The 26,610-nt window shown below is 33.3% G+C and overlaps 2 protein-coding genes across 3 annotated transcripts in view; one reads left to right on the plus strand and one right to left on the minus strand.

Annotated features, from left to right (window-relative positions):
* Nucleotides 1-21,674, minus strand: part of LOC135111036 (maternal embryonic leucine zipper kinase-like) — a 41,307-nt gene extending 19,633 nt beyond the window's left edge. For both annotated transcript variants that reach the window (XM_064023942.1, XM_064023940.1), the window contains exon 1: nucleotides 21,656-21,674. The gene's annotated coding sequence lies outside the window, so the exon portion shown is untranslated. The remainder of the gene's footprint in view (nucleotides 1-21,655) is intronic.
* Nucleotides 3-12,236, plus strand: LOC135111040 (lysophospholipase D GDPD1-like). The gene is made up of 7 exons (XM_064023948.1): nucleotides 3-138; nucleotides 3,817-3,859; nucleotides 6,431-6,737; nucleotides 8,315-8,404; nucleotides 8,609-8,742; nucleotides 10,314-10,428; nucleotides 10,890-12,236. The coding sequence occupies exons 1-7, from the start codon at nucleotides 3-5 to the stop codon at nucleotides 11,040-11,042; spliced, it is 978 nt and encodes a 325-aa protein (XP_063880018.1). The 3' UTR covers nucleotides 11,043-12,236.
* Nucleotides 21,675-26,610: the final 4,936 nt, after the last annotated feature.

Raw genomic sequence — 26,610 nt, forward strand, 5'->3', positions numbered from 1 at the left:
AAATGGTCATAGAAATGATACTTGCTGTCCTAGTGGGATGTTACATCATCTCTTCGTTGATTTTGTTTAAGTTTCCTATGCTGGTACACAAGAGGAAAGACGTGAAGTTCGTGTGTCGTCACATCAGCCATCGAGGAGGTAAGGGCTAGGTGCACCTGCAATGCGGCACTGGCCAGGGTGACAGCCGCTCCCCGGGTCGCGCTCATGGCTCAACTGCCTTACCACACCATTGCACGTGTTATGTTAGGCATTTTTAATTTGCACTATGTTTGGAATTTGTAAGGTACCCAGGGTTTGTCAGTTGTCAATAAGCCATGTTAAGCTGTTAACTGGATTGACACGAGTCATCTTGGTGTTGTAAGAATGACATTACACTTTCGTAAGCACCAAAGTACATTTCACAAGATGCCTTTGTAAATAGGTTTATATACCTTATATTACCATTAACTAGCATCATCTCAGAAATTGTTTTTCATTGTCTCAGAGTTTGGATTAGTCTATACGTAGGTTTCTGTAGCAGTATGATTAGCAGAATGTACTTAAGAAAGTTTGGTTTCTAGTACAGAGATGCATCTCTTATTTATTGCTTTGTCCCATAATAATTGCTATGTCTGTGTGGGACAGGTATTGGATTTGCCTTTTTCTCAAACTTTTATTTTAAAAGAGCTCCCTTTATTCTTGTTCTGTATATTCAAAACAAGACCGAGAATCATGGCTGTCATATATGTAGTCTTTTTATTTGTGTGTATTCATGGACACATTGTCATCATCAGCCTCTGTGGTTCCACTACAAGACAAGGGCTTTCCCAGCCTTCACACATCTTTGTCAGCTGTGTGGCAATTTTATGCCATATCAGCATTTTTTTTTCATATCTAATTCTCTGTCAACCCCATCTTTTACAATTCTTTGGTTGCTCTTCTGTAAATTTGGCTCCATTACTACTTTTGTTCAATATATGACATACCCTTCTCATGCCTTTGTAGTCAGGATGTCTTCAATTTCTATGTGCTCCCTAGTGCATGACATTTTTTTATCTTGTTATGTTGTTTTGCTTCAAACAAAGATATCCCCATTTGTATTGCCTCAAACCAGGGCAGAACCACAATACACTCTCTACATTGAAATATTGAGCATTTGATGTGAAAGCTCAAATAAATTTGAGTGTCAGGAGAAAGGTGCTGTGCTAGGAATTGAACTCAGGACTCGAGCATGAAAGCTTCCTACATTACCAATCAAGCACTAGGTGCTTCAAGCAGGTTGTGGGGCTGCCTCTATGCCTGGATCATTACAGTGTGAAGCCAGACTTTGTTCTCTTTATTCTCATTGAAGTTTTTGTTTAATGATTTCCATAAGAATCCATTTTTAGGATCTGTGTTAGAAGTGAGCGAAAGTATTTTTCTTTCGCATGACTTAAGATTGTTTAAAAATAATACAATTTTGTTTTTCAAAAGTATTTGTTTCTCACTTTTATCTCTTCCTCTGAGTTGATTCTTATGATCTAGACACATTATTTTTTTAAATCTGCTATTGCTCTCTATTGATAACTTGGATTAATTCAGCTTTTATTTGAATTTCATGGCCTAATATGAAATTATTGACCATATCCTGTATTTATATATATATATCTACAAATTTATTTTCTGGTATTCTTTGTGTAATTGCAAGATTATACTATATCTATTGCAATTCATTTATGTATTGACTCTGAGCAATATCATTTGCAAATCTGAGAATATTAAGGTGCTATTCTGCATTTGTTGAAATTCTTGCCTTTTCATATACTTAGTTCTTTGAATCTTTCTCTGATACTACAATGAATAACTTTAAGAGAAATTGTGTTACTTTGACACCTTTCCTTTTTTGGTATTTTCTTGCTAACCTTACTTGTTATAGGTATTTCTTTTGTTCCTACTTTATGAGTATTTTTGAAAGTGTTAAGGTTTCTACTGAGTCAAAGGACTTTTCATAGCCCTTGAAAGTCATTCATAGTAGTCTATTATATTCTGCATATTTTTCATTCCTTGACTGTTAATGTGGATGTGATCCCTTTACCTCTGGTAGATGTTGGTCCTCCTTCTCCCTGCTAAGATTAAGTATGTAACTACATACATAGAACATTCTTAATGATCTCATTCCACTTGTACTATGAAATGAGAGAAAAATGTTCCTCTCTTCTCTTATCAGTTTTACTCCTGACTCAAACATGATATGTAATATGACCCTCCTTAACCTCTGTCACATGTATTCAGTTTTTCTTACTGTCTTTTCTGCAGATATTATAAAGTAGTTACAAAGGTTGTGATACTATTCCATGCCAGACTGCTTCTTGTGTTTATTCCTACATTTTCTATGTTAACTAGACTGGACTTGTAATAATCAGTCATTGACTGGTGACAGCCTAGCATTTGATTGTCTTATCAACATTACTTGAGATTTTAATGAAACTGGAGAGCTGACCCAGATATTTACTGCCAGTAGACAGAGGGATGGATTCCAAAGCTGGGATCCATAATCTCATTGGGAACCACAAGATGTTTTCTTTCATGTCATGAAGAAATTTTAATAAATAGAAGCTTGAATATAACTTAGTGTATTGGAAGCTTTTTAGCATTTACCTTTTCCTGTAGTTTCTTACATAATTGCAGTAGGTATTAATAAATGAATTTATAAAAATTACATATGATGGAGGCCAGAGGGATTATTTTAGTCTGGAGGGCAGAAAAGAGAGAAAAATATATGAATCACTAGTAGATGAATTTTCATGGAGTATGATGATGCAGAAGGCACTAATTTTTTGGTGCTCCTGGTATTTCTTCATATGCAGATTACAATACAATGTCTTTTAGCCTTTACATCACATTCTTTCTCTCCATCTCATGAACTTAAACTTCACATTTTATGGGCATTTGGCACTATGTTGTAGTTTTCAACAGCAGTCCAAGATATTATATTAATTATTAAGTATGTACATATGTAGTACATGTTTTCAAAACAATGGTAGAACTTATGTAGCCTACATGGCTTATTAAGAGGAAACTAGTTGGCTTTAATTGTTGGTGAAATAAGATAACAGTCTTAAAAATCTATTAGCTTGCTTGCAGCATGTGTGAATTGATAACAGACTATAAAAAGAAATATTCAAGTGATAGGAAGGATCACCAGGGAAGTCAGTACACTCATGCACAGTTAAGTCAGCACATGAAAAGATACTTGTCTGTTGGTCATTATATCAGATGCCTAGATCCTTCTCTCTTACTAAAGTTACTGAAACTGGATTTAGCATTGTGGCAGTCACAGATCAGCTGATTCTAGCAGCAGGTGCAGCAAAAAAAAAAAAAAAAAAAAAAAAGAAAGAAAGAAAGAAAGAAAGAAAAAGAAAATACATGATGAGCTTCCAGAGTCACTGCCAGGGCAAGTTCTTCCTGATGTTTGGTCATTGTAAATACTGTTACCTTTCATTTCTATGAAAAAATTTGTTGATAAAAAAATGACATTAATTAATTAATTAATTATGTTAACTTTGGGAGTTTTAAAGTGAGTAATCTAGTGTGTAGTGTATCATAACAGTAAATGATGGGTGCTCATTATGTGGTGATGAATGAAGCCTATTAAAAAAAGTATTTTATCACAAATTCTTTGAAGATAGGTATCTAGAACCATGTTAATTCATGGTACTTTTGTTATCTTTCAGACATTAATTATCCTGAAATTATGTGATTTCCATTTTTATATAGCTAGTAGAACAGAACTTGACTGAATTTTTGTGAAAAATGTTGGTATAATAATTTTGATGCCATCATAATTTATGTTTTCAGGTGCAGGGGAAAATTATGAAAATACATTATCAGCTTTCAGACAGTAAGTAAGACATTATTTGCTGTTGCAGTAGAGAAAGTTACTGTGTATAATTTAGATAGAAGTTTGTCATGCACCAGTATTGTAAAAATTTGTGACAGAGAGAATGATTTTATAGACCTATATGATTAATTTTTAGTAAGTTCTTTTTTTATGAAGAATTAAAAAATCCTTAACATGCAAAAAACTTGTTCCAAGAATAGAATTAAGTGTAACTATAAAGAGTCAATTTAAAAGTATTTTTTATCAAGTATTAGGATGAACAAAAAATAATGGTGTATATTTATATATTTTTCTGCATCTACAGTATTTTAGTAACAAATCATGTGTTATAAGCAGAAATCATCAAGCACATATTCTGAGTACCATGGAATCTTTAATGATAGGCCATTGAAAAGAAAATAATGTAATTTTAATATTTGGATTTTCAGTGATCTTACCTAAATTGCTAAAAAATATATATTTTGTTAAAGGCTTAGAATAAATGTGCTATTTTCACATTCATATTTGTCATATCTGTTGACAAATAAGGGTGATAAGTATGAATGTGGTTATTTTAGTGGTACAAGTATTGAGTGTTGTCAACAATATATATTATAAAGTGTCATTTATAAGGGTTAGGGGGTGATGCTGATTAAGTGGTTTGTGGTGTGCAGTATGGCTTTAGAAGGTAGACGGGATACACATCAGGTGTATGCTGTGAGAGAGACATGTGAAAAGTATTTAGGAAAAAATTGAAATGTTCTTGTCATGCTGTGAAATGTTTCAAGATTGTAAAGGCAGTGAAAATTTTTCATATGAATAGTAGAGCTTGAGTTTGAGTGGAAATTAGTATTTGTCTAATGGTAATGTTTTAGCAGAGATTAATGCAAAAATGTTAGGTAAAGGTGGTTCTAGTAAATCCTGATTGTAGGAGTGGAATCTGAATCATGTGCTGTTTGTAGATGATTGTGAATCATGCAGAGGAGTTGAGATTGGTATGAAAGAAGGAAATTGGATAATAATGAAATCAAGAGTAAAGTAATGAAGCATATGAAGATGTAAGTGTTAGAAAAAAGAATGCAGCCTTGAATGGGAAGCTAGATGAGGAAGGAGACTTTCTTAAGACTCTAAGGCTGGACATTGTTGCAGAAAGAGAAATGGATATAGATATGAAGTTTAGATTTAATAAAACAATATATGGAGCTGAAATATGGAGTATAGGAAAATGAGAGAAAAAAGAATGTGATGGCAATAAGGTACCAGAGATGAACATCTGGAATAACACATATAAATAAAGTAAGAAATAAAGTACAAAAGAAAGAGGACTGATTGCCTGATCATGCAGAGCATGGAGTGTTACGTTGGTTTGAACATGTAGAGAGGATGAAAAAATAGTTAGTTGTGAAGAAGATAAAAGTACAAAAATAGAAATAAAAAAAGTACAAAAAAAGAAATAAAGTACAAAAAAAAGAGGACTGATTGCCTGATCATGCAGAGCATGGAGTGTTATGTTGGTTTGAGCATGTAGAGAGGATGAAAAAATAGTTAGTTGTGAAGAAGATAGCTGGGTCAGATGTGAGAGGTGTAAGGCTAAGTGGGAAACTTCAAAAGGATGGATGGAATGTGTGAAGAGATTTAATAGGGATGTCTGTTCCCTGTGGAGGAAAGAGCAGGGTGAATGAAGAGCATTTGTGAATGTATAAATAAGATGAAACCCACAACTAGCTCAATCAGTTGATCATGACAGATGAAATAATGGGGATGGGTGTATTATAGTGTTGTAGGGACTAAACTAGTTCTGCTGTGATAATCTAGTGTGGAGAGACTCATGCATGCTGCACTAATTACCCTTTTACAGTGTGGTCAGTGAGAACTAGCTTTTGCTTCCCTTAGAGACTAACACACTAAGATTTTAATTTTTAATCTTCTTTGTTGTTAAAAAAAAAATGTGGATATAAGTGTGTGTACGTGCATGTGCCTGTGTAGGTACATTACTTTTGCTATCCCTCTTCATATTAGGTTTTGGCCTGGCATCTAAATAATGGTCACTTACATATTTGTTAAGGTCAAAGAAATAATATCTGGAGAATTTACAAGATCAACATTAATATCATAATATAGTTCTCATTAACCTTATAAGCAGTTCAACTGTGCTCAGGAAGCAAATACATATATTCTTTTTGATAACAGAAATAAAATCAAATTACATTTATGCTAGTTCCTTACAATATCATTATGTCTGACATAGGAAAAAAAAAAAAGAAATAGAACTACAGTATTAGGTTTGTAAGTGCTAGACAAGAGATAATGGTTATTATTACCAGTTTGTTACATCTTAGGCATATTTTATAAAGTATTAGCAACCTGAGAGGGAGAGAGAGTGAGAGAGAGAAGAGAGAGAGAGAGAGAGAGAGAGAGAGAGAGAGAGAGAGAGAGAGAGAGAGAGAGAGAGAGAGAGAGAGAGAGAGAGAGAGAGAGAGAGAGAGAGAGAGAGATATTGTAGATAAATAGTTAGATAGCTCATGTATATTTTAAGAAACTTCCTCAGTTGAAAATAATTAATCCCAATCATGTGAATGTGTGTTATCACAGTGCAGTGGAGCTGGGTACTGACATGCTGGAATTGGACTGTCAGCTGACCAGGGATGGCCAGGTTGTGGTATCACACGATTCTGTCCTTGATGTGCGGACGGAGTTAAAGGGAGCAATATCTGAGTATGACTATGCAGAACTTCCACCAATCAAAGAGCACATTCCTGTGGACTTCATGCCAGGAACTTCATTTTCAAGCAAGAGCGAAGACAGAAGATTTCCACTGCTTGAAGAAACGTTCCAACATTTCCCAAGCACCCCCATCAACATTGACATAAAAACTGACAATAATGAGCTCATTGAAAAAGTAGGTGCACCAGTCTTGGTTTCAGTATTATCTTAGCAGACCTAGGTATAAAGATCGAATGTACTTGTGGCAGATGTTGATTGTTTAGCCTTATTGATGATCTACATGCACATTTCCATGTTCTATTTTATACACTGAATATGCATTGGAACCTCAGTTACCAAATGCCTCCTTTTTCAAACAAATCCATTTTCAAACAAAATTTGAACTCATAATTGCTTCAGTTGCTGCACCATAATTTGGTTCTAAATAAAGTTACTTGATTTTAAATGCTAAAAGCCTTAACAAGAGCTGCTGTTTATTACTAATTTACAGTTTCTATAAATATTTCCTTCATTTCCATGTATTTGGAGGAGAGATGCAGTGAGTAAAACATTAATTCAATCTTTGAAATAATGTAAATGTGATCCCGTTGAAGAGTTTTGATGTAAACAAACAGGGTTCAGCTGGCTCAGGAGTAATCCTGAGCCACCTGTGGCTCTCTCGATGACCCCAGCAGCACAATGTCCAAGTGTTATGATCACCTTTATTTTGGTGGTGAGTAGGTTGCTTCTCTGTATCACTTTGTAAGGCTTCCCTCACTAGATCAGTGACAAAGACAACACCTACATTGTCTAAACAATATCTAAACAATAAGTTTATTCAATGCATCCTTTCTGGATAAATAATTTCTGGGCTGGAGATGTTGTGAAGTGGCAATCTTAGCAGTGGGAGCATCTGTCACAAACCATGGGTGGATGAGTGTCTGGGAACAGATTAACCCATTTTACATTGATTCTTTTGGCAAAAATAGTTTCAGTTTCTGAACATTTCAGATTTTGAATGGCATTCGGGAAAAAATTAAGTTTGAGAATTGAGGTTTCACTGTATTGTTGTTTTGTGACTGTTAAGACAATATGAAAGTTTTATTAACTACAGTATTTAATCATCTTTATATAGTTTTCATTATTAGTGCAAGTTTTTATTTCATTCATGTGTAACACACACACTTACACACATACATACATAAGAAGAGGTATGTGATATGATAAGAATGAGTGATAGGGTGAGGAAGAAAAGTGTAGGGTTGAGTGAAGAAGTAAGAATGGCTCTGGCTGAAATAGACTTAATTGTAAAGTTGTAAAGTTTGCATTCACAGACACCCATAACAGAAACCACAACTCTTATACTACTTTCACTCACTTTCATCCACATAAACTGTGATGAAACCTTCCATTCCAGCACCTGTTTGGAACTTTTATTTTATTTACTTATTTATTAATTATACTTTTTTTACTGTGAACATATGAGTGCAATGAAAACCCAGGGACTACTGTCAAGTGCAAAAGCCTAGCTACAACAAGATTCTTAGATCTTTGAAATGAGAGAAACAGACATTAGGAAACTGCACTCACATAATATGATAATTTCATGACCATCAGAATTTCATGGTTCATGAAAAGATATGTGCTGACAGAACCATTACCTCTGATTGAATATATGCTCCATTTCCTCAGATTTTGGAACAAATTTATAAATCTTATTTATTAATTCATTTTTTTATTTGTTTTTTGTTTAACCAAGTATTCTTGTTTCAGGTTAGTGATCTGGTCAAAAAGTATGGGCGAGAACATATAACAGTTTGGGGCAATATCAAGGATGTAGTGACACGGAAGTGCTACAAGATGGTTAGAGACTAAATTATACTTTATTCTTCAAAAGAGTTTGTGGTTGCTGTTATTCATGTAAAAGATAAATCTAATAAAAAAACATTATTAGAACTGTAATAACATTAACTAGATTTTGTTTGTTTGTTGTTATATTTCCTGACCTCAGGAAAAAAAGAAACAAAAGAAGCTCCTGAAATATATACTGTTGTCCAACTTTTCCAGAATCCCAATGTTTGCTTGCTCTTCAGCGCCCGGCGTGTGTGTGTTATGCTCCTTCAGCTCTACACGGGAATACTGCCATTCATGCCTGTCAAGGAAACTCACCTAGAAATTTTCATGCCAGCACATATGATGAAGTTAGTACCAATGCTTTCATGCTATTAAATTGCAAGGTATTGAAATCTGCATAATATTTTAATTTCTTTCTTGGTTTTGGAAATGTATGGAATTTTCAAGAAAGTATATTTACTTTTTATCCTTATCACTAAACTCCCCTTTAAGAACACAAAGAATATAGACATATGTTTTTAATCTTTGTTTCTTAAAGGCATTTTGTGAGCTATATCTTTATGGTGCAACCATTGGGTTTGTTCAAGAATTTTATGTGATATACCTTGCTATCATGTGATGTCCTGAGAATGGAATACAAGCCTTAGGCGGTCTTTTTATGTGTCAGGCAAGTAGAGGGATGGATTAGGTCTGATCTCTCTATCAAAACTATACACCAAAGTGGGTTAGCTGAGACAAGGCACACACACATGTACATTATTTATTGTCTCAGTATTTTTTGTACAAAATCAGATTTTTGTATGACTCTTCTTTACAGTGATAAAATGTTTCTTCATTACTTATACAATGCTTAACATTTATCAGAAAATGTTGACTTTTAGATTTTTAGACAATCTTCCCTTCCCTTTCAAAAAGTTAGAAAATAAATTGGAAGAAACTGGCTCTCAGATTGAGTGGTGAAAATAAATTAGAAGAAACTGGTTCTCAGATTGAGTAGTGAATGATTGGAATGAACTCAGTTGTCAGGTTGGTTGTGCCAAGTCAGTTGGGAGCTTTTAAAGAAAATTAAACAGATTTATGGACTGGGATGCAGTTGGTGGATTTAAGTAGACAGAGACAGCTAGATTTTGTCCTTTTGGCTTCTTACATTTTTCTTATGATTGTACATTTTAGTTCAGAAAATGGAAGATAAATTATACAATATATAAAAGTTGTGTACTTCTAAAGTTGCCAAGAGTCCAGGATCATTGATAAAGATTTATATTTTCTTTTGATAGCACTGGAATGAAGTTAAGTATCAAAATTTCTTAGTACATAGCAGGTTGGAAAATGTATTTCTATAGAGTATGCCAGATTTCATCAGTAATTAAAAAAAAAGTTTGCTTAAAATTTATGCTTGGTCTTTACTTTTAGGTGCTTAGGTGCTGTTTTACATAAATGACTTAGAATTATATAGCAACTTCATTGTACTTGGGATCACCAGTGCCTTCACTACACATCATCCCTTTTCTTCACACAGGAGTTGCTTCCAGAGATACTTTCCAACCCTTCACTTCTTTGTTTTAACTGTTGACTACCTTATTGTGTTCTTACAATATTATTGGTGAAATGATTAATGTATTACCAGCAACTTGAATTTCTTGTGTATTAAAAACCTCTGTATGCATTGCTCATAACAATCCCAAATTGAATTCTTAATAATTTTTCATAAAAGTAAATAAGATTAGATTTTTTATATAGAATATAAACCATTGCCCTTTGTTTACTTTATATGCAATATTTAATTTATTAAGAATGTCTTTCCTCAAGGGAAATGTCTAGAAATTTTTCATTACATATATTAGATAAGTTTATTGTAATGAAATATTATTTTTTAGGATGCTTTTTCCCTTGCATAAATAAAACTTTTTGTTTGCAGAATCTATAGCAGCCGTTTTGATGTGAAATGGTGGCACATCATTGTTGCAAAAATTGCCAACATGCTACTAATTAGGCGTTCTCTTTTTGAGCACCTGTCTAAAAGAGGAGTGCAGGTGAGGACTGTAATATATTCTCTCTCTCTCTCTCTCTCTCTCTCTCTCTCTCTCTCTCTCTCTCTCTCTCTCTCTCTCTCTCTCTCTCTCTCTCTCTCTCTCTCTCTCTCTCTCTCTCTCTCTCTCTCTCTCTCTCTCTCTCGTTATTTAAAGTTTGTGACAGCATTAACAAAAGATAGAACATTGAAAAATACTAAAGTCTTAGTTGTAGGTAGTGCTTTGGTATCTAGTGATTATATATAATACATAAGATCATTAATTAGAAATTAATTAGCAGAAATATTGAAAGACATTGTTTTTGTAATGAAACACTTGACACATGCCTTGATCACATTCCTGGGTGTGTTGAGGGTGAAGTCAGTCCATGTTATTGTAGAGGTGACTGCAAGATGTATAGGAGCTTAGATGGTGTTCTGTCACTTCATGTAGCATCTGTTGTGAGATAGTAATTTTTCTGACAGACCTACTTATGGGTGATGAACACTGAAGAAGATTTCCGCTGTGCCTTTGAGACAGGAGCTACAGGGGTAATGACAGACTATCCCACTAAACTGAAGACATTCCTTGAGGAGAATCCTCAGTATTGCCTCAATCACAAACTCAGCCTCACTTAAGGTTACCCTTCATCTCTTCACATGATCACATTTGGTTCACATGATAAGTGACAACAGTGGTTATGAAGTGTTGAATAATCATCTGTTACATCCATGTAAGTACAAGGATACATTGCAATAGTTTTGGGTGCTGATGCATGTTGTGTCACAAAAATATTGAACATATTTGTGGAGCTTGATAGGCCTTCAAGAGCTTCTTTTTTATTTTTCATAAGTATTTAAAGACTGTACTTAAGGCAATGGTGCAGTAATTTATCAGGTTCATGCCCCTTGTGATATTTGTTGTTCATGCAGAAATATGAATATGTCATTTAAAATGCAATCCAGATTGAAAAGTCTTTATCAGTGCCTAATTTTAAGATTGAAATTTCCATTTGTATGTGTACCATATTATTTGAAAAGTAACTTTGCTTTACAGCTTTTGCTGTGTTTCAGTATCTTACAAATCGCAACTCATCATAGGAAGTAAATTACTGATCTATAATTTGCACTTTCAGTAACTTCCTGCCTTATTTTTCATGTAGTGTCAGTTGCTGGGAGCTTTATCAAATCAACAACATAATTTGAACACAGCAGCACAACAGGACTTTGTTCACTCTGTAATTCAACCATTTATGCAGCACTTAAACGAGATTTGGTATTCAAAGATACCATTGGAACATTACATTGCTTTGGAGAATAGAGAACGTAGTCAGACACGATAAATAGTAAGTAATAATGTAGGAATAAAGATACTTATTATTTATTATAAATTCTTCTGACTAGTAATATGCATTCAATAAGACACTTAACCAGATGGAAGCACTAGTAGTTGATCACCAGCATATTTAGACAGATGAAACCCCCTCATGTGGTTACCATAGTATGTAGTCATCTATTCTACTTTCCATAGGTGGGTGTTATCACGATAAATTATCGCGATAAGAATATTGGGTTATTGGTTATCTGATAATTATTTTTCCTGCATTATCAATTCATTGGTATCACCAATACTTTTGGTTCCAAACTAGTAATAATCAGTAATTCTAGTTTTTAGAACATGAACATGTTGAAGTTTTAAACTTTCAAAACCAAATGTTATTTTACTTAAAACTACTTTTCATTAGTGAAGAGACAAGATAAACATTGAATTTGAAGATTTCTAAAGTTTTTCTAATTATTCTAAGATAGATATAAAATAAAGACTTGGAATTATCAATTTTTTTATAAAAAATATCAATATCATTATTGCTAGTATGTGAATTTTGGATTTATCAGTTTATTGATTATCAGTTATCAGGTGATAAATTTACTGCCAGTTATCGATTATCAATTATCGCTGATAAGGTTATCATTATTGATCTGTTGCTTATCGTGATTAATATTTTCGTTATTGTGCCCAGCTATGCTACTTTCTGATCATTTGAAAATACTTTACCTCAGACTATTATATTATTTAGTGTACATATATATGTGGAATTATGGCTTCTGTTGACTGTTATGAAAAATAATTGGCTAGTTGTATAATTGCCTCAAAACTACTCATTGCATGTCAGCCCATGTCATCAGTTTTAGCTGATCATGTGTGTCAAGTCAAACAAATGTCATAATTATTTATATATAGAAGAAATAAGTGAAAGATGATCAAAGTTGTAGTATCACCATACTACTCATAGGATTACTGGTCACTACTTATGCACAGCTATTTAGTACATGCTGATTGTATGCCAGTCAACATCTCTCATAATTAGATATGTGTGGAATATTTTAATCTTACTTGGAAGTTACAAAAGCATAGGGTAAAAAAAAAAATTATTTTGTATTCTCAATTTAGCAGCAGATGTGTCCAGGTTGAGGTGGGAGCCACAATGTATCTGTAGAGTATGGTTCATTTTAATAAATTTTCTTTTTCCCTGTGTTACAACAGACTTGACTGAAATGACTGAGGAGACATTGTATCATCAAACAGTGACTAAATATTTTTGTTATCCTGTCATATGATCATTGTATATAAACTACATAACTTTGGTAACTACCTGTTCTGGCTCATGATCATGATTTAAACCAAATGCTTAAAGATTTTAAACACTAATCTTAGCTATTGCAATGGAAGTTATGTATTATGAATTCTTGCACTAGTATGAGCAAAAAGGTAGACCTAAAACACTAGTACTCATCATTCCTTTTCAGAACTTCTGTATCATATAATTTTGGCTGCAGCATATGAAGACCAATTCATGCTTTTTTGTACAAAGCTGCTATTGTCTTCCTGCCACTCTGTAATCCATTCTGTAATCCTCAGGGGCAGTGGCATGAGCATAGTGTAAACCAAACATGACTGCTTATTAGAATGCAAAAGTCTTAGCAAAGCAAAGCAGGCAAAGTAATTGTTTTTATACTAGAAATGATGAAAGGTGTATGCAATTTACAACAGAAGTGACTCAGTCTATTAGTTGTCCATTGCTAAAGTCTGCTGTCTTCTGTGGAAGATTTTATTTATTTATTTTTATTATTTTTTATTTGTATACTTATTAGTTTACTTTTGGTGGGAAGGTATTAGTTTTTTCATAACCATTGATCTATGAAGCAGGAAGTGTAGAATAACCCTATACATACACAGGATTATTCTAAAAAAAAGAAAAGAAAAAATCCTACATTCTGCATGTCATTTCTGCATGTATGTTTGTAGAATTGCTGTTGATGCTTAACTGAATATTTTGCAAGTATTCCTGTATGTCATATTTTCATGGGAGGCATACTTACCGTGTAGAGTAGCTATCAGTCAATATGTTCAAAGGAGTATCAGTCATTTGAGGTGTGGTGTCAGGAATTAAAGTTTAACACCAGTAATACAAACTTACAATGAATATTCATTAAGAAAAGTAGGGTTATTTTGAAGGCCTAAATAAGTGTGTACAGTACTGTTGTTTTTCTTAGATCAGTGGTTGTGGGAAACTGTTTTCTCTCTTATTTTATTCAGCTCTCTAAATAAATTGTCAAATATTTGTATTTTGCAGCTTAAAAATTTGGCAATAAGTATTAGCACCTCATCTTATATATTGTAGATTCATAGATGCCTTATACTACAGGTATACCACCAGTTTGCTGGCAACTGTGAGTCCAACATCTTTAGTTTGGATAAAACCAGAAGATGGAGCTTAAAGTTTATATCTATCAATCAGGTTCAATAACATTCACAGTGCTGTGTATCTGATGCAGCTAATAGAAAAGATATAAGAATATACACCATATATAAAATGCCTAAAATAACAGTCTTGGATTATGCTATCAGAGTGGTGTGCTTTTCAACAATGTGTATACAGTACTACTACAGTGCATTATAGAGATGTAGTGTATACTAGTCTAAGAGTATATCAATGAAGTTTGTTGAGACAGTAGCAAAGATACAAAAACATCATTGATATAATACAGAGTGACCACTACAAGGATAACAAGTGCACAAAAGACCAAGAATAATGTACTAAACTTGTGTTGTGTTAAAGACAAGGGCTGTGGCTACTGCTGCGAAAATTAGTGGATTAGGTTATGATTATTATTATTATTATTATTATTATTAGTATTATTATTATTATTATTATTATTATTATTATCATTATTATTATTGTTATTATTAATAGTAGTATTATTATTATGTGATGTTGGCTCATCCAGCTAAATGCTTAATTTAGCAATGCTTCAGAATCAGGTTTGCTGGTAAAGAGGTGGTGTACCTGTACTAAAAATGTATTAATGCAGTTTTTAAAATTATCAGTAAACTGTACATAATTTTATAGCATTATAGAATTATTTGTCAAAGTTATTGAAAGTATTTAATTCTATAAAGTGGAGAAACCACTTCTACAATATAATTTATTGCATTTAAACTTTATGGTCTTCAATAAAGTCACTAAGATATATGTAATATACATAATAGTTGAACAAGAAAAAAAATCTGGTTTGGGGTTTATATATTGATTTAGTATGAAGTTAACCTTTTCCCTGCACATACATGGCATCTGGAAAAGAATCAGTAATAGAAAAGAGCAGCAATTTTTATAAATCCTTATTTGCTTGTTTCTTGTTTTGAGAGAATATCATCTTATAAGAAGAGTTCCTAAATCCCCATATTTCATTCACTAGTCTTTTCTGGCTTGTAATGATAACAAAATAATACATTTGAGTTCACACTTCTCATGATTGATAGGAACTATGAATGTATTGTGTGAGATAATATAGTGAAAAGTGTTAAGTTAAAGCAAAGAGGAAATAACTATTGGTTTGGGGGAGATGCTTTCATTGATCTCTGATATCCAAGTCAATTTCATGTGCAACTACCAAACTTAATTTATATTGACAAGTCATTATTATGTAAATAAAATCTCCAAAGCAATAAAAACAATAAAATCCTAGATTGCACATAGTAGAGGCTTCTGGCAATGTAAATTTGTGGAAGAAAATATTACCTGAAATTATATATATATATATATATATATATATATATATATATATATATATATATATATATATATATATATATATATATATATATATATATATATATATATATTGTATGTAAAATCCAGAATCTTTCAAAGAAAATTAAGATTCTGTTAAAATTACAAGCTCATTTTGCTGCTCCTTTTTAAAATGTATTAAACACTGGCTGTTCAGCTAGTGAAAGCAGTGTGTTCATATATCATCAAATGTAAAGATTACTTTGGTAGAATCCATGATGCTGAGCACTACAGTGGAATTTTACAGACATAATTTTTCAGGTCATGGTCAAGGCTTGTAGAGTGTGTAAATATGAATTAGGGTAGAAGACTTAAAAACACAACTAAATGAACTGTAGGTCCCTTAAGGCAAGAAAGAAACAGCAGAGTTCTTTATATTGTGTTTGTATCTTTTTATTTTATTTTCTTTGAGATTCTTTATTTTATGTCTCCTCATTTGTGTAAGAAAAGCAACTTATATAGAATAAGGTGTAGTAGTTTACAAGAGATGGCCAGCACACACAGTGGGATTTCAGCAGCATTATATTTTGATTGTATATTCATTAGACATTGTAAATATTCTGGAAATCTATTTGGTGCCACTATTGTGATCAGTGATGGTTGTAAAGTATGTGAGGAATATGGTTGGAGGGCCAGACTATACTACTGTTAAGCAAATCTTAATTGCATTTCAAGTTGTCTTATGTTATTGACAAAGTAATTTTCTCTATTTAGATGCTTTATTCTGTAATCCAGAAGTATTGATATTACATAGTTTGTAGTTACTATATGTGATTACTGTGATATAGAGAGATTATTAAAAAATGCAGGTCTTTTGAAGCAAAACACTTAGACAAATTTTTCACTTGCAGATCCATCTAATGAACTACAGGCATGCAATATTCTCATATGATCATGTGCTTTAGGGTCTGTTTTACCCATGTAAGAGTGAAGATGTGTTTGAATGGCAAGCCTGTGATAAAATGTAATTGAAAGCTGTCACTCGTAGGACAAATGCACAAGTGTGGGATCGAACATATATATATATATATATATATATATATATATATATATATATATATATATATATATATATATATATATATATATATATATATATATTAGACCAGCAATTCCACACAGGGTAACCCAAACAAGGCACTGCACACACACACACACACACACACACACACACACACACACACCACATATATATATATATATATATATATATATATATATATATATATATATATATATATATATATATATATATATATATATATATATATATATATATATATATATATATATATATATATATATATATATATATATAGCATATGTATACAGGCAGAAGATTCTATTTTATGCATGTTTCTTTAAATATGATTGCTAGGTCAGCATTTAACATTTTCTTTAGGATGTTTTCTTTATATTTAACAAGAGTCTTATTCTCTTTTGAAATTTGGTTGATGATTTTGTCGTAGCTAGTCATGCTTGCTATATCACTATTTCAGGTTCCTTAATCCTTCCTCAGTAGCTGTGGAATGACTAGACATGCCGGGGAGGCTGGTATTTATGCTGTGAGTTGTGGCATTGCTCTGGGCTGTAGGAGGTGCTGATTGGCTGATACAGCATGACTTGTGGGCTCCTTGTGCCCATTCAGTGCCTCCCACTGCCACCACACAAGGAGCTCACAATTTATCCTGTACCAGCCTACCAGCGCCTCCTACAGCCCAGAGCAACGCCACAATTCATGACATAAATATCAGCCTCCTCAATATGTCCAGTCATTCCACAGCTACTGAGGAAGGGTTAAGGAACTCAAAATTCCGATATAGCAAGCATGACTAGCTATGACAAAATCATCAACCAAATTTCAAAAGAGAATAAGATTCTTGTTAGATATAAAGAAAATATCTTAAAGAAAATTTTAAATGCTGACCTAGCAATTACTAATTCCTCCCACCCCCCCTTGTAGTTGGAGTCACAGCCAGTCAGTCCTGGGCACTCACTCAGACAAGGTGTGAGGAGTGTGGGAATGAGGGACAAGAGTGATGGGGAGTGTTATAGGGGAGGGAAAGAGAGGGAGAGAAGCCCCAGGGTTTAGGGGGTGGCTTGTTTGAGTGATCACCCAGTTCTGTCTGGTTGTGATTCTGGCTAGAGGGCGGGGGGACTAGTAAGTGCGGGTGTAGACACACACGCACACACACACACACACACACACACACACACACACACACACACACACATGGATTAGAAATATCCTATGCAGCACAAGTGATAGTTTCCTGGCATATTAGACCCAGTGTATCACAGTAACCTAGTACAGTACTCTCACTAACGATACATGAGTGTGTTCAGTTTGTATTTAATCTTATTTAGAAACTGCTTCACAAGATTTGCTTTGCACCACAGACTTTGTACCTACACTTACACATGCTGATCCTATTCATCCTGAAAAGAAAAGTGGGAATATGTAGTATCCCTTAAGATTTCAGGGCAATTTTTTATTTATTTATTTATTTATTTATTTATTTATTTATTTATTTATTATTATTATTATTATTATTATTATTATTATTATTATTATTATTATTATTATTATTATTATTATTATTATTATTATTATTATTATTTATTTATTTATTTATTTATTTATTTATTTTTTTATTTATTTATTTTTTTTTTGTATGTGTGTGTAAACTAAGTATGTTCTTAAAGAAATTTAAGATGGAAATAAATTATTGAATAATTTTAAGATGGAAAGAAACTATTCTATTAAGTGATATATAATGTTTTTGTTTTTAACACTTGAATAAGTCACATAGAATTCTAACATTTTGAAATATGACCAAGAAATTTCATCACTATCCACTGAACTTAAAAATTCCTTTACAACAAATGTGGCTTATAAAATAAGTAACATGCATAAGACAGAGTCTCAGTTGACTAACCTTAACATGTCTGCACTGAAGCAGCTCATTTTGATGCTTAATTGGGATTTAATAAATTAGAATGCAGTGGTACCTCAGATTATAAGTGCCTTTGGTTACAAGTAAAAGATAATTAAATGAGAATGCTTCAGGTAATGAGCAAAGACTCAAGTTGTGAGCAAGTTATGAGCACCTGTTTGATTGGGCAGAGGATTTCAATTTTGTTTTTCACCAGGTGGCAGGCAGTAAACAAAGATGTATGGCCATGCTTGCTCTCACTTGGTCAGTCAGTACTGCACTCTTGTTAGGGAAACAACCATGTGGTCATCCTTATTCATTCAAGCTCTTCAGTGTGTTCTTTGTGTTTTCAGATGATGGATTGATAGAGTTTCCCTGATTTTCTGTGGGAAAATAGGTTTCAGGTTACATGTGGTCTTCTGGAACTAATGAAACTTGTAAACTGAGGTACCAGAGTATTGTGGCATGAAACCACGAACAAAATATAAATTGATGAGTACTGAAAATATGTATACACATCTGGTTAGTTAAACAAATAGTCATTTTAATTTTGAGTTGAGTGCATTTTTCTGTATTTTTAGATAGTATATTTAATTATCTGAAATATCTTTAATATGAAAAGCAGGTTGTAAGTATTACATGGAAGTGGGTTAGATTTTGTAGGTAAAAGAAGCAACTTCAGACTTTAGAATTACCAAGTTTGGCTCTGATGTAGATAAATAAAAATTGTGGTATGAGTGATTAGGCAGAATTGCATTATGGTTGCATTACCTTTGTTACACAAGTAACAGTTTCCCCCCAAAAATATATTTACATTCTTCTCTGTGCATATATATATATATATATATATATATATATATATATATATATATATATATATATATATATATATATATATATATATATATATATATATATATATATATATATATATATATATATATACACACACACACACACACACACACACACACACACACACACACACACACACACACACACACACACACACACACACACATATGATTTGTCCAAAAAACTCTGTTGTTGCTTCTGCCTGTAAAATTATTGGTCCTACAGTTTTAGCAAATGTAGGTTTGTATGTAAAAACTATTTGAAGAATGTTTTTATATGAAATTTTATCTCATTTTATCAAATTGGTTGTTTGATATGAATATGCACAATAATATTACTAAAGGAGCCAACACCAGATGCATATGCATGCATGATTATGCATCACAGACTCTTGTTGCATCAACTTAAAAATTACTGTTGCTTCTTTGGAAATTATATCCTACTTCAAATTTTACATGCTTTCCAAGTAATGTGCAGAAATGTGATTGTGGTGTTCTGAGCTAAGTGAAGGCTTAAGGCTTCCTAGAACCTCTCACAAGAATACTTTTATAGGATGGCACTCTCGAAGTGGCATGGCTTTAATTAGCACTATTCCTTACTAGTCAGGTAGGCTTTATAGTTTTTGTGATTAATTTCTCTTAGTAATTTTTTGTATTTATATATATTTTTATAGCAAATATGTGTAGTTGCTTATATATTTATGTATTAAATAACATTATGCTTAATTAACTGATGATTAGCTATCCTGTCATCCACAAGCTAGACAACAAAGATGTTTTTTGCTGAAGTGGCCAGCAGCAATGATGTCAACAAATTCCTACTTGCCTCTGGGGATCAAATGTCCCAACATGTAGAAAGCTTCAGATTCAGGCTCTTACCACAAAATTTGTTTCAGAAGCTAGTCGTAGCTCAAAGCAGCACCATAAAAGAGCCATCCAATACTAGAGTTCTTTTGCTTAATAGAGGGCAAAGATAAGTATCTTTTCAAAGTAAGAAATTTTGGTGTTTGAATACCAAATTTTCACTTTTATCAATTGATATATGATTTTGATTAAAGTCAGCTTTTTATTTATTTCTTTACAGACTGTCAATTGAATTATGGTACACAAACAATTGTCTGCTTTTACATCCAAAGCATTGGTAGTATAAGCAGAGTTGTAATATTGTTTGCATATTATGCATTCACACTGACCATTTTCTGAATATATTCCCCTTCAGAAATTGTAAGCCACTTTATTATAAGATTTTATGAAAGGGGAACAGGAAAGCCATGATCTCTGTGTCTTATTTTTATGTTTTTTAAGAAAAACTTAAGTGGGACAAATACCATACAGTATCATTAGAGCATGTCCATAAGATGGACCACGGTAGTAATAAGTAATCAGAAATAAGCTTCCCAAAGGCCTGATTTCATCAAGTTACAAGTATGATGTTGCAAGCTATCACCAGTGATAAAACAAGGTAGGGTCATTTCATTGATGATAACATATCCGACAATCATAGGTTCAAAGTATATAAAGGCTTATGGGAAGAAACTTGTCTATCCTGAGTACAGTACTTTATGTCATAGATTCAAATAGAGACCAAGATTTAAATAGAGACCTGCTTTTCAAGAATCAATGACACTTTATTTCATTAAATACTGCAGTCTAAAGACAAATGTAATAATTCTAATAAGAAAGAATACAAAAAGACCTCAAGGATGCCATTACTCAGGAAAATGCTAGGCCAGGCATTTACTTGTTTTTTCTCCCATGGAAGAATCCATGTGAGTTTCCATCAGTCCATGTCTACCCTCAAGTTTCTGTATACCTGGTAAAATGGATGGAAACTACAACAAACCTTTAAGTTTTACACCTCCCTGGTACCATAACGATTGGGTGCACAAAGTCTAAACTTCATAAAACTTATATAATTAAATCAGTGGCAGAAATGATAATCAGTTTTGGAACCCTGCAATATTTTTTTTTTTCTACCTCCTAGGCTCCTTTGATGAAATTCATTATTTCAGTACAGTTGTGTTCAAATATGTAAAATATTACCACATGTTAAAAATAAAAACATTAAGTACTATGGAGCTGCAAACTCATTGTATTGGATGACGTGCATTGCATATCCTTTGAAGTGAAGTTGCAATGGTAGAGTGCTGGCTAATTGGTGCCTGCACTGCTGTAGTTTCCTTTGTACATTTCCTCCTTTTATGACATATATTCTTTCTCCACTGCAGCCTGCATCTCATGCCTCCTCAGTGCTATATTACCTAGAAGCATTCCAAATTTTGATGATTGTCTTCTCCATCAGCATTAACATCTAGTTCTTAGGTACTTACTTTTCTTTTCTACTTCTGCTGTTCCCTTATTATCTTGTAGCTTCCTAGTACACTCCTGGTCTCTTTTTTCAGTATGTCTTGTATGCATAGTGTAATTTTTATATCTATCACACAACTTTAATTCATGTTTCCCACTAAACATTATATTTGACAACAGTGATGATAAGTTATAGTGTAGTGTAAGGAGCATAGTGCTAATCCTTGTTGTTGATAAGCTTTGTGTGATTAGATAGAATATCTTGTTTTACCTGATGGCAATGAAGATATGCATATATGTGTTGGAGCTCCCTTAATTCATCCAAGGGATCCAATGTGATAATGTTCCCCATACATCACTCACTTGTTTTCCTTCTCTAAGTCATGATTTTGTCCAGGTTCTCATTTTCTTTGTAGAAGAAAATATTGCTTTTTTGGTATTATATAAACTAACTGAGCTGAAGCTGCATGATGCACATATGGCACAAAACATTACTCAGCTGCCCTGTTGGCTAGTATATCATCCTTTTCACTAATCTGTTACTTTATTGAACAACTGTAGTCATTCTTCTCTTTTCAGTTTTCCTCCTCCTATAAACACTGTGGTGTTCTCACATAAAAGATTGGTGCCTCATGATCTAATTGATGTTGAAATTTTTTTTTTTTCCACTTACACAGTTCAATCCCATTTAATATACTTATAATATATATATATATATATATATATATATATATATATATATATATATATATATATATATATATATATATATATATATATATATATATATATATATATATATATATATATATATATATTTTTTTTTTGTATATTGTTGATGCCATATCTAGTTGGGTTTTGGGTTTTGGGTTTTCACTTTTCAAAAACCTGAGCTAGATGACATTCATCTGCCAACCCTCTTTGTCAGGCCTATGTATTTAAGTAACCTGCTCCTTCTTTATCATTACTTATGCAATTTTAAATTGGAATGGCTATATTATATCTTCCTTCATCCCCCATCCTTCACTGTTTTTATATTCTACAAACTCTCTTTCACACACACACACACACAGACACACACGATATTGTCAATATTGTGCAGGAGAGAGACAGATGTGTGGATGGTGTCCACTTAGACTTGAAGAAGGCGTTTGACAAAGTACCACACCAAAGATTGCTATAGAAGATAAAGAATTATGGAAAAATTGGAGGATGACTGCTGGAGTGGATGGAGGATTATCTGGATGAGAGAGATGAGAACTGTAATACAAGACCAAAATTAATCTTGGCTGAAAGTAACTAGTGGTGTCCACACAGAGGTCAGTGTTGGGACCAATAATGTTTGTAATGTATGTGAACGACATAAATGAAGAAATAGATAGTTATATGAACTTATTTGCAGATGATGCTAAGCTGATGAGAAGGGTAGAAAATGTAAATAACTGTATGGTACTGCAAGGTGATTTAAGTAAGATAAATAGATGGAGTAAATCTTGGCAAATGGAATTCAATTTAAGTAAATGTAAAGTAATGAAGTTTGCTAAGAGTGAGAAAAGAATACAATATCATTATGAGATGGATGGTGTGAAGTTAAAGAAATCAAAAGAGGAAGTGAACTTGGGAGTAACAGTTACTGAAAATTTTACTCTGGACAGACATATTGGTAAAATTACTGGAGAGATGATGAATTTGTTAAAAAGAGTAAGAATGGCATTCTCATATTTGGATGATGGAATGATAAAAGAAAGTTGTTGATTTCTATGATAAGACCAAGATTGGAATATGCTGCATTGGTGTGGTCTCCTCATACAAAGAGGAATATTGTAAAATTAGAAAGAGTACAAAGAGCAGTCACTAAGATGGTTCTGGATGAAGAGAGATTAAAAATGTTGGAAATTCCTACCCTTGAAAATAGGAGAGAGAGAGAGGAGATTTAATAAACATCTGTAGAATGATAAATGGAATGGAAAATGTAGACAAAAAATGTTTTATAAATTTAGACACAGAGTACAAAGGGACACAGTAAGAAGTTGAAGAAAGTTAAGTGTAGAAGAGACATCAAGAAGTATAGTTTTCCTCATATAAGTGTGAACAAATTGAATGAACTCGGTCCATGCTTTTGAGACCAAACTAGATAGATATAGAGATGGAATACTATGAGATTTCTCCCCTCCTGTAAACCACAACTAGGTAAATACACACACACTCACTCACAAAATGCACAACCCTTCTCCACTTACACACACCTATTATGGCTATAAAATTTGCTTGTCCATCCTTGTGTGCTTTTCCCAAATGACTCTATTGGCCTCCACTTTACTACAGATATTTTCCACTGTATTCCATCATTTATTTTTTGAGTTGAATCAGGCCTCCTTCTTCTCTCTCCTTTCATCTTAACCTTTTATATATCAAAATCTAGTGCTGTTCTTTCCTATGATTTCCATGCCTTTAACTGCCACATCTTTTAAAACTGTCTGAAACTTTTTCTTTGCTCTCACCCACATATGGGGACTGTTCAATGACTTCTTGGCCTAACTCAGAAGGAGCAAAAATAGAAGAACAAAGGTTCACTCAATTTACTTTTTTATTTTTCAATGTAATTGACTTTGACCATGGTGTATTTTCTAGTCTTGTCTTCAGCTGTGAAAATCCACTCCTGAAGAAAGGTGGGTTGAAACCCTCCAAAACCTCCATGACATTCTCCTTGGTCTTCTTGTCACCAGTGAAAGAGAAAATCTGCAGCTGTTTCTTCATGTGTGGGAAAAGGAGAAAGTCAGAGGGTGCCAGATCAGGGGAATAAGGGAGGTTGGCCAACAATTCGAAGCGGCAGGACATCACTTAGTTCATGACCACCATGCTCTTCCCTCAGTGTTTCTAAAGCAGAGCCTCCCGAAGCTTCCCCAATAGATCAGCATAATATGGTCTGTTAATGGTGCAGCTATGATTCAAAAAGTCCACGAGGAGGATTTCTTCAGAGCACTTGTCACCATGATCTTCCAGGATGACTTCATGATCTTGAATTATCATGGCGTTGAAGAGGAGGATGCTTACTCATATTACTTAGATTTGGCTTTTTGTCTCCAGATCAAAGTGAGGAACCCACATTTCATCCTGGGTTACAAGTTTGGCCATGAATCCCTCCAGATCCACTCTCATGAGGGTTAACATCACCATTGAAGTCATTCTTTGGTTCCTCTTCTGCTTAGGTGTCAGCATTCTTGGGACATAGCAGCCACACACCTTGGAAAGGTTAAGGTGATTGTGCAAGGTTCCTGATTCCCACTCAAGAAACAATGTATCACACTGAGTTATGGCAATTATCCATGACCATACTCTCCACCACAACTACAGTTTCCTTGGTAACTGCAGTTGATGGACCACCACTTCGGGGTTGACAGTGGAATAGGGTTGGGCACTGTCCCCTAGCGTTGTCCTCAAGTCCTCATGAATCAACTGTTGTGCTTTCCCTTAAATCACAAAAAACTTTATCATAGCCTCCTGTTCAACTTCACTCGTTTTACTGGAAGGGGCCATCCTCGCTCATGAAGTCACCATTGAACTGAATGAAAAATGTTGGTAAGGATGTCAGCCCTTGCATCACTTGTTTGGAACAAATACAAACATGTTCCAGTCATGTTGGGCTTCTGTTTCCCCTCCTATGTTAGGCTGAGAACTTATTGAACAGCCTTTTGAATTCTTTTTCGCTAAGAATTTCCCCCTCTCCTATTTGTAGTAAATTTAACCTTTCCATGTAATTTTCCTGTTTGTCCCAGCTCTTTTTCATGCTGGCTTTTAACTCATCACTCACTATGCTCCTACACTTCTTTGATGCCATATATTTATTCTTTCCTAAGCATTCTTTTGATAATTTTTTTTAATATTACAAGTTACATTCCTACCATACACATCACTGAATTTTCCAATTCTTTTCAAATTAGTCACTTCCCTTTGCTCATGTACTGGCAGATGAACCAAATGCTATTTTTTTTTATTTATTTATTCATTTTATTTATTTATTTATTTATTTTTTTTTTTTTGGGGGGGGATAAGAAATAAAAAAATAAACTTAACTCATGATACCTTTGCTTTTGTTATGGTACAAGTCAACCTATCTTATTCATAGATTTGAAATGAATCAGCAGTTCATATACATTTGGGACACACTTGCCTCACTCACTGTTATTTATCATTACTTTAATGCCTTTCAACATTCACTCACTATATTTCAGCCTTCTCATTCCTCTTAAAGTCTGAATTAAATGATTCATGTAAGCATAACTATAACAGTTTTAGTGTGAGATAGTCAGTTATTGGCTTGATGTTTGCTATCCATACAGTCCAATTTAACATGAGTAATTGTGAAATAAGATGCACAGAGGAAAGACATGAGATGATCTACAGAAAACTCTGACTAGCTGAAGAGAGATTATAACTTGTTGAATGCTCATGATAGCTGTCAGACTACAGGCATACATTTTCATTATCTTACTTCTTTGTTCCTAAATTACATATTTACAATGCAGTATGTACTTATTTTAACATAAACATATTGCCATTAGAGTAGACATTCTAAAAGATTAAAAGTGACAATTGTGTAAAGATTTTGTTACTATCTGTATACAATGCACATCAGTCACCCAAGCAAAAGTGTGTATGGTACCTGTAGGCCATTTTTGTTTCAATATGGGAAGACTCAGCTTGATGTCACAAATTGCCCTTCTCTTGAAACTCATTGTAAGCATTTGCCACTTTTCCCTTGCCTTGAAGACTACATCAGAGATTGTGGCTATAATTTCTGTTGTTTGTATTTATTTTAATACCTGTGAGCATTTTCATATAAAAATAAAAATATTTGGGAAATAGGAATTTTGATTACAAATCTTATAGATGTAGAAATGAGTTATTTCCTATTCAAATAAAGCTGCAGCAAAAATGTATGATGTCCATTTGTTTGTTTGATGGTGTAAGGAAGGGA

This window comes from Scylla paramamosain, chromosome 21 (genome assembly GCF_035594125.1).
Source record: "Scylla paramamosain isolate STU-SP2022 chromosome 21, ASM3559412v1, whole genome shotgun sequence".
NCBI classification, from domain to species: domain Eukaryota; kingdom Metazoa; phylum Arthropoda; class Malacostraca; order Decapoda; family Portunidae; genus Scylla; species Scylla paramamosain.